This window comes from Poecilia reticulata, linkage group LG13, assembly GCF_000633615.1.
Source record: "Poecilia reticulata strain Guanapo linkage group LG13, Guppy_female_1.0+MT, whole genome shotgun sequence".
Classification (NCBI taxonomy): Eukaryota; Metazoa; Chordata; class Actinopteri; order Cyprinodontiformes; family Poeciliidae; genus Poecilia; species Poecilia reticulata.
Window position 1 is genome coordinate 1,479,341 of NC_024343.1, and position 9,560 is coordinate 1,488,900.

At 38.0% G+C, this 9,560-nt stretch overlaps 2 protein-coding genes across 2 annotated transcripts; both read left to right on the forward strand.

Annotated features, from left to right (window-relative positions):
- The first annotated feature begins 1,662 nt into the window (after positions 1-1,662).
- LOC103474129 (olfactory receptor 51V1-like) lies at positions 1,663-2,733 on the forward strand. The gene has a single exon (XM_008424883.1). The coding sequence runs from the start codon at positions 1,733-1,735 to the stop codon at positions 2,663-2,665; it is 933 nt and encodes a 310-aa protein (XP_008423105.1). The 5' UTR covers positions 1,663-1,732; the 3' UTR covers positions 2,666-2,733.
- Positions 2,734-6,278: 3,545 nt separating this feature from the next.
- Positions 6,279-7,997, forward strand: LOC103474131 (neuropeptides capa receptor-like). Its single transcript, XM_008424884.1, has one exon. The coding sequence runs from the start codon at positions 6,417-6,419 to the stop codon at positions 7,347-7,349; it is 933 nt and encodes a 310-aa protein (XP_008423106.1). The 5' UTR covers positions 6,279-6,416; the 3' UTR covers positions 7,350-7,997.
- The last annotated feature ends 1,563 nt before the right edge of the window (positions 7,998-9,560 follow it).

Sequence of the window (9,560 nt, forward strand, 5' to 3'; positions counted from 1 at the left end):
GCCTCGAAGCCGTACGGAAGTCTGTCTCCATGGCCTCTCCAAACTCCTCCCACGCCTGAGTTTTTACCTCAGCAACAACCCGAGCCACATGCCGTTTCGCCCACCGGTACCCATCAGCTGCTTCTGGAGTCCCACAGGCCAAAAAGGCCCGRTAGGACTCCTTCTTCAGCTTGACAGCATCCCTCACCGAAGGTGTCCACCAACGGGTTCGAGGGTTGCCGCCGGACCAGTTAGTCTGCCACTAAAAAGTCCACCTCCACTAACCTTATTATTCTAAAGTAGAAGCACCTGTTTGAGGTCCTTAGCTTCATAAAGACTCCTGTTCACTCCATACAATCAGCAAGACTCCAACTCCTAACATGGCTAAGAATAAAGAGCTGTCCAAAGTCACCAGAGACAAAATTGTAGACCTCCACAAGACTGGGAAGGGCTAGGGGACCGTTGCCAAGCAGCTTGGTGAAAAAAGATAAACTCTTGGAGCAATTATTAGAAAATGGAAGAAGCTAAACATGGCTGTCAAGCTCCCTCGGACTGGGGCTCCATGTGAGATCTCACCTTTTGGATGATCTAGAGAGCCAGATTTAACCTGGCTGATCTAGGGATGATCTCTGTGAAGGAATGGGCCAAAATCCCTGCTGCAGCACAAACCTGGTGAGAAACTACAGAAAACGACTGACCTCTGTAATCACAAACAAAAGCTACTGTACCACATATACATTGATTTCCACAGGCGTTCATTTGCAGCAGTAAGAATAAAATGATTTTAAAAAATCATACATTGTGATATCTGGATTTTTTTTTTGATTAAAATTAAAAAGATGAAAAAAAAACATATAAAAAACCCCACAGGAGCACATGGCCCTCTGACCACCACCAGCAGGCAAGGGGAGTGAAGTGTCTTGCTGAAGGACACCTCACCAACAGAGGCCAATGCAGTGGGAATCGAACTAGCAACCCAATGATTCCATCTTTCCATCCGTTTTCTGTACACCCTTGTCCCTAGTGGGGCTGGGAGGGGTGCTGGTGCCTATCTCTAGTGAACGTTTGTGGGGGTCACCCTGGACAGGTCGCCAGTCTGTCGCAGGGCAACCCACAGATTGAGGGATGAATTCTTACCACCGTCGACATCATCGTCCCAAAACCAGACATACGGCTGAAATAATCATAGAAAGAGCTGAATCAAGTAATCAGAACGGCAAAACAACTAAAATGTTGGTAGTTGTTTTGAATCAACTAACAACCAGGATTTGATAGTTTGTAAATAAATGTGTGCATCGGGCATGTTAATTAGGTTCAGTGCTAAAGATATGACAGCACACCATTCAGTAGGAGTGATTCGTCTTGTTCTTTATCTCTTTATATGCATTAAATTTTCATTGCATTGTAGGTGAAATTCAACAAAATGCTATACTTTTAGCTTTTTTGTTGAAAAAAAGCTAAAAATGATTTCCGTCATGATGATTGAAGTTGTGTGATGAGGATAAACTCCAGAGGCGTGTTGCCATGACGACATTGTTTCCACGTGATTCCTATGTGCATATCAAGGTTTACAAAGAATGTTCAGAGAGCATTTGTGCTCACAATGAGCCATGAAGCCACATCAGAGTTGGAAAGCAACTGTTAATAGAAATTATTTGGTGTCTTAGAACTGTATGCAAATGTACTTTGTTCTAATGAGGATGAGTTAAAGAAATTCTTTGAGGTTCCGAGTTTTTTTGTATTTACCACTGAAATGAGTAACAACACCTCTGTTGTTGGTGGTCAAATTTCAAAGCGAAACATTAATGACAAGGTGATAATTGTACAGATTCTGGTGGGTATTTTTCTTTGCATTAACTCCATGCTGATTGCAACCTTTTTTACTAAGAAAATCTTCTACACAAACATGCGCTACATTTTATTTGTCACCACACTATTTTCTGATTGTGTATATTTAATCATCTCAAATTTGTTGCTGATCTTGACCTATTTTGCCATTCCTATACAAACATGGCCATGTCTTTTCTTTTGCCTCCTGTCATCTCTGTGTAATTATGTCACTTCTCTGACTCTGACAGCGATGAGCCTGGAGCGCTATGTGGCTATCTGCATGCCTCTGCGACATGCAGAGCTGTGCAGCACAGCCAGAGCCCTGCAGGGCGTCCTCATCATTCACAGCCTCAGCTTTATTCCCTACACTGTGATTTTTTTTATGTTGCTTTCTTCAGTCACCTTTAGCTTCTTCACACAACACATCATCTGCTCTGTGGAATCTTTAATTTTGCACAGGTGGCAGGGTCATGTTAGGTCTGCGATCAGTCAGTTTTACTTCCTGATCATGTGTATCCTCATCGCTTTCTCCTATGTTCAAATAATAAAAGTGGCCAAAGCTGCATCTGGAAACAACAAAGAGTCGACACGAAAAGGACTCAGAACTGTGATCCTCCATGCTTTCCAGCTGTTTCTCTATCTCATCCACCTGTGGACCCCTTTCATTGAAGCTGCTATTCTTGAGATTAATGTCAATGTATTTATAAGTGTCAAATACATTAACTATATTCTGTTTATTCTTGCTCCTCGATGCCTGAGTCCTCTTATCTACGGCCTCAGAGATGAAGCGTTTCTGCTTGAGCTGAAACACTGGCTGTTCAGCTGCCCATTCAAGGCCAACATGTTAAAACTGTAATCCTGGAAAGGCAAATTTTTGTCTAGAAATATCTTTTAAAGCTGTGTAATATGCAATGATGTCAAAAAAACATTTTAACTAAGTTGTTAAACATGAAACGTTTGAATTTCTTTATAAATCGATAATTAAAAAGCATGATAGTTCCTCTGTCTTTTGAATCTGTATGTGTGAAAACTTTGTGTGGTTCGAAGCAAAGAAACATCACTGAATGTTAGGGCTGCAGCTCGCGATTATTTTAGGTTTTACCAATTATTCTAATGAATAATTGGTTAATCAGATTTTTTTAAAAAGCACATTTTGCATTTCTTTTTCATTTAATCACTAGCTCATTTTAGACAATATTAGGAAAACAATAGAAAATGCATATTAATAAATTATTCATTTCCTTTTTTATGTAAGAAAATGCACACTTTATTGCCTAAAATGCAATGACATCTTATTCCTTCAGTGATTGCTGGATCATCTGTTGCAACGGATGGTAAAAAGTTGCTTCTAACATAAACATGAGAAAAGTTTAGTTCTTTCTGCTTGACTAAACACCAATGCAGTGAAGGGCTGATCTGTTGATTATTTCTTGAATTAACCATTTAATATTTGGATAGCAAAAGGTGCACTTTTGTTTCAGAATGTGGACAGTGTGAAACAAAAACTAGGTCATCTGGATAGAAAATATAGGTACTGGCCACGAAAGTAGAATATCACGGGAATTTCAATAACTCCATTCAAAAGTGAAACTTGTACATTATATTCTTTCATTACACACTGAAATATTTCCATCCATCCATCCATTTTCTTTACACCCTTAGTGGGGTCGTGGAGGGGTGCTGGTGCCCATCTCCAGCTAACGCTCCGGGCGAAAGGCTGGGTACACCCTGGACAGGTCGCCAGACTGTCACAGGGCAACTGAAATATTTCAAATGTTTATTTTATTGTTGATATCTGACAACTAATGAAAACCCCAATTTCAGCATCTCAGATAATTAGAATATCACTTAAGACCAATACAAAAAAACAGGGATTTTTAGAAATGTTGGCCAACTGAAAAATATGAACATGAAAAATATGAGCATGCATAGCACTCAATGCTTAGTTGGGATTCCTTTTGCCTGGATTGCTGCAGCGATGCAACGTGGCATGGAGTCAGTCAGTCTGTGGCACTGCTCAGGTATGAGAGTCCAGGTTGCTCTGAGCTGATAGAGGCCTTCAGCCCATCTGAATTATTGGGTCTGGCATATTATGTCTTCCTCTTCACAAAGGCTCATAGATTTTCTATGGGGTTAAGGCAGTGTTTCTCAATTCCGGTCCTCACGACCCCCTGCCCTGCATGTTTTAGGTGTTTCTCTTCTGCCACACACCTGGATTGAATACTTTGTGATTAACAGGCTTCTGCAGTACTTGATGGTCATGCAATCATTTGAATCAGCTGTACTGGAATAGAGGCACATCTAAAACATGCAGAGCAGGGGGGACCTGAGGACTGGATTTGAGAAGGACTGGGTTAAGGTCAGGTGGCCAGTAAAGCGGCTCTGTGGATAGAGTAGTCATCTTGCGATCGGAAGGTTGTAGGTTCGATTCCAGTTTCCTCCGGCCACATGCCAATGTGCCCTTGGGCAAGGCACTTAACCCCAAATTGCCTACCAATGGGTGAATGTGACTCTAGTGTAAAGCACTTTGAGTGGTCAAAATGACTGGAAAAACGCTATATAAGTTTAGCTTTGGCACTGTTGGAAAATTAAATCTGCATCTCCACAAAGTATCCGGAAGCATAAAGTGTTCTAAAATGTCCAGGTTAAATGGCTGTGCTGACCTTTGACCTCAGAAAACTCATTGACATTTTTCGATGAGTTTTGTTCTACAATTTTCAGGGTGTGGTTATCCTGATTGCTTGTAGACGTTTTTTTCTACTACAACTTTTCCTTTCTGTCGCCTCTCTATGAATGTGCTTGGACACAGAGCTCTGTGAACAGCCAGCCTCTTTAGCAATGACCTTTTGTGACCTGCCCTCCTTGTGCAAGGTGTCAGTGGTTATATTTTAGACCATTAACACTAAGTCAGCAGTCTTCCCCATGATTGTGTAGCCTACAAAACTAGACTGAGAGGCATTTTAAATTCCTTTGCAGGTGTTTTGAGTTCATTAGCTAATTATAGTGTGACTCCAGGTATCTTCAATATCGAACCTTTTCACAATATTCTAATTTTCTAAGATACTGAATTTTGGGTTCCCGTGTGTATCTATCAATCTATCTGATCATCTATGTACCTAAATAGATATATCTAAATAGAGGCTGGTATCCATAGCTGCTTATGATTGTCACACACTTGGAAATTATTAAAAGTAGCTATGCAATGTCACATTATTGCTGCAAATACAAGATTTTACACTGGGCTTTGGACCAGAGAGATCTACCAAACTGTGGAAGACGTGACATACATCCTTCAAAGTAAAAGTGTTATGAGAAACTGAGAGCCTGACAGTCACTCCTTTACTCTGCCAGGTACCAGGATGCAGATGAATCATTGGACGACCAACCAGGTATTGACTGAACCTTATTTCAGTCATCTGATGGTACAAAATGTCCAAAAGTAATGAAGCTAAGAGCAATGTTCATATCTAGTGTAAGTGTTCAACTTCAAACATACTGAAATTTATCACTTTTGTTTTGGAAGTATTAGGCTTCCAATTTTAGCCTAATATACTGCAAGCTATACATTTAATAAATGATAACTGGCATGTTTGTAGATTCTTACACAACGCACCAATGTAATATTTCAGCATCATGATTTTGTCAATGAGCTACCTATTTTTCCAATTGTTTTTTTTTCTTTTGTATATTTGAGAATGGTATTTATTTTCTGGTACGAAATGTTGAGGCAACATTTGAGGAGCATTTTCATTATTTTAATGTTGATCAAATCGCACATCGTTTCAGTTTTTCTTTGTGACTTAAAATACTGTGATAGATTTTAACTTTGATAGTGTTAAATCTGCACTTTCAAGTTCATATAGCATACAGGTTTCACTTWTGAATAGAATTACTGACATAAGTCAACTTTTTCATGATATTCTAATATTTTAATGACCAGCAACTGTTTTAACAGACAATTTTTCCATCTTGATGTATTCATACTCAGTTCAGTTTTGACTTGATATGTGCTCTCAGAGTATTTGTCTTTCAGTCAAAGGCATGTTTCAGAGTCTGTCTACTAAAGTTAACGATTAATTGATTACTAAATTAGTTGAAGATTATTTCAACAACTGATTAATCATTATAAATTATATAGTTAAGTTATGTTTCAAGCATTTTTAATGTTCAAGATGCTTAAATATCACTTATGATTATATATTTTAATTATAGATATTTCCCAATCAGCTATAAATCTCTCTCTTTGTTATGTTTTCATTGTTAAAATTCAATGAAATAACCTAAACTTTTAGCATCAGTGAATATAGTTTTAAACATCGCCATGATGTTTAAAAAATCGCCATTGTGTGATGAGGATAAACTCCAGAGGCGTGTTGCCATGACGACATTGTTTCCACGTGATTCCTATGTGCATATCAAGGTTTACGAAGAATGTTCAGAGAGCATTTGTGCTCACAATGAGCCATGAAGCCACGTCAGAGTTGGAAAGCAACTGTTAATAGAAACGATTTGATGTTTTAGAACTGTATGCAAATGTACTTTGTTCTAATGAGGATGAGTTAAAGAAATTCTTTGAGGTTCCGAGTTTTTTTGTATTTACCACTGAAATGAGTAACAACACCTCTGTTGTTGGTGGTCAAATTTCAAAGCGAAACATTAATGACAAGGTGATAATTGTACAGATTCTGGTGGGTATTTTTCTTTGCATTAACTCCATGCTGATTGCAACCTTTTTTACTAAGGAAACCTTCTACACAAACATGCGCTACATTTTATTTGTCACCACACTATTTTCTGATTATGTAAATTTAATCATCTCAAATTTGTTGCTGATCTTGAGCTATTTTGCCATTCCTATACAAACATGGCCATGTCTTTTCTTTTGCTTCCTGTCATCTCTGTGTAATTATGTCACTCCTCTGACTCTGACAGCGATGAGCCTGGAGCGCTATGTGGCTATCTGCATGCCTCTGCGTCATGCAGAGCTGTGCAGCACAGCCAGAGCCCTGCAGGGCGTCCTCATCATTCACAGCCTCAGCTTTATTCCCTACACTGTGATTTTTTTTATGTTGCTTTCTTCAGTCACCTTTAGCTTCTTCACACAACACATCATCTGCTCTGTGGAATCTTTAATTTTGCACAGGTGGCAGGGTCATGTTAGGTCTGCAGTCAGTCAGTTTTACTTCCTGATCATGTGTATCCTCAATGCTTTCTCCTATTTTCAAATAATGAAAGTGGCCAAAGCTGCATCTGGAAACAACAAAGAGTCGACACGAAAAGGACTCAGAACTGTGATCCTCCATGCTTTCCAGCTGTTTCTCTGTCTCATCCAGCTGTGGACCCCTTTCATTGAAGCTGCCGTTCTTCAGACTAATGTCAATGTATTTATAAATGTCAGATACATTAACTATATTCTGTTTAATCTTTCTCCTCGATGCCTGAGTCCTCTTATCTACGGCCTCAGAGATGAAGCGTTTCTGCTTGCGCTGAAACAATGGCTGTTCAGCTGCCCATTCAAGGCCAACATGTTAAAACTGTAATCCTGGAAAAGCAAATCTTTGCCAGAAATATCTTTTAAAGCTGTATAATATGCAACGAGGTTCAAACATTTCAACAGGCTTGTTTAAATATAAAACCTTTGAATTCAATAATCAATAATTAAAAACACCATATTTTGTATTTAGAATCTTTATGTGTGGAAACTTAATGTTTGTATTGTTCAAAGGAAAGAAACATCAACTGAGTTTATGTGAGTTGTGTATCAAAATTAAAATTTATGATGATTGACATTTTTGTAGGAAACCATGAATTTTATAGAGTAGTTTTATTTTTCCAATGTTTGATTTGTGAGCACTTGCTAAGAATGTGACAGGAAAGAGAAATGGACATAACATTTTAGTTGAACAATATCTAGTAGTTAAAAAACACACCTATCTGAAGTTTTTTTACTTGGGTTGACATATAGTAACATCACACTAAAGATATTTTCAACTGTTGTCTTTTCTGTGTTCTCTAATGCACCCAAAATCAAAAAGAAAAAAATCAAATAAAACTAAAAATATATTTATATATATATTTTTAAATCACTGTGTTTCATAGAAATGTCATTTTCATACTGATAATTGAGTTGTCAACACTGCTTCTGTGTTGTCATAGTCACAAAAAACTAAAATATCTACAGATATGTGTTTCTGTCTCTGCCTCCCTCTGACTCTCTGCAGCCTGATGTCCCTGCATGGATTCATGGATTTACAACAGACACTACAGTAATGTACAGAGTCAGAATGTGAACAAAATGTAAAAAGTATGTTTTTATCATATGAAAAAAAAAATTCTTTGTCTTTCTAACTGTTTATTCACTGTCACATGCTGTTTTTATTTTAATTATGTAAAGCACTTTGAAATGCCTTGCTGCTGAAATCCATCCATCCATCCATTTTCTTGACACCATTGTTCCTTAGTGGGGTTGGGAGGTTTGCTGGTGCCCATCTCCAGCTAATGTTCCGGGCGAGAAGCGGGATCTGCTGCTGAAATGTGCTATACAAATAAAATTTGATTGATTGATTGATTACAGAATGAGAATTTAAGCAACTTAATTTTCAGATGTATACATTATTATACATCTCAACTCTATTTACTGTGTAGCAAAAATTTTCACTAATTTATTTTTAAACCTCTCCTCAATCACTTTTCTCATTGTCTCCTAACCATTACCCTGATAGTGTGGAAATAATGAAAAAAATATTCAAACGTTGAAAGAAATCAACCTGACATCAGTCTTCACCTGGTTTTATTGAAATTAATATAATTTTTATATCGTCACACTCTGAAACTCCACCTGACTCTATGTCTTCCCTGACCTGCTCCTCTCAAAATAAAATAGTTTAGTTTATTTAAAAATTAAAAACAGTTAATACATATTTCAATAAGCTAAATGAAGACCTCACCAGAGCTTCTTCACCTTTCTTCATCATTCTAGCTCTGCTGTTCTCCTAAATATCTAAATAATATAATATAATATAAATTMATGTTAAGTGGTCAGTATGATCAGGTGTTGCTCACTTTAAATAATAAAAAGGCTCATTTTGCTGCTGTTTCAGTTTCATTCTAAATCAGTGTTTCTCAACCTTTTTCGGGCCAGCGCCCCCCTAGCCTTTGTCCAGGTCCCTCACCGCCCCCCACCAAAGAATTTGTAGGCTACTTTGCACTGACAATTATTTTATTATTAATGATACTATCATTATCGTAAATGTTTTGAATCGGCGTACCGATTATGTTTTCCCGTACACTTCAGCGCGCCTTACGCTCCTTCACCTCGCGCACATAACGGGGTAAATGTAGCGAGTTTTACCCAAAACCTATCAGCGTCTGGAGGAGGGGGGCTGGGGGGGGAGGCGAGTTTCTACGCTCCTTCATGGGGGGTGCCGATTTATGTTTTCGCATCCACCTGAATAATGTGTAGTTACGCCCCTGCCCATGGCACTTGAACAATATTATTTTACCTTTTATCTGGAAATAGTGTCTGTTTATTCTTTCCAGTCCTCTGTATTAATTATTGATCGAAAGGTCTTGCCATACCAGTTTATTCCTCCGTATTTACTTTAGTTTCTTAGTTTATTCTTGCATTTTGTTCTTCATTCATTTCCATTTAGTTTCATTTGATTAGTATTATCCTCTTTTGGTTTGTTGCTATGTCCACTTTAGTTTCTTTCCTGTTGGTAGATTTATTTTATCGATTATTGACCATCAGT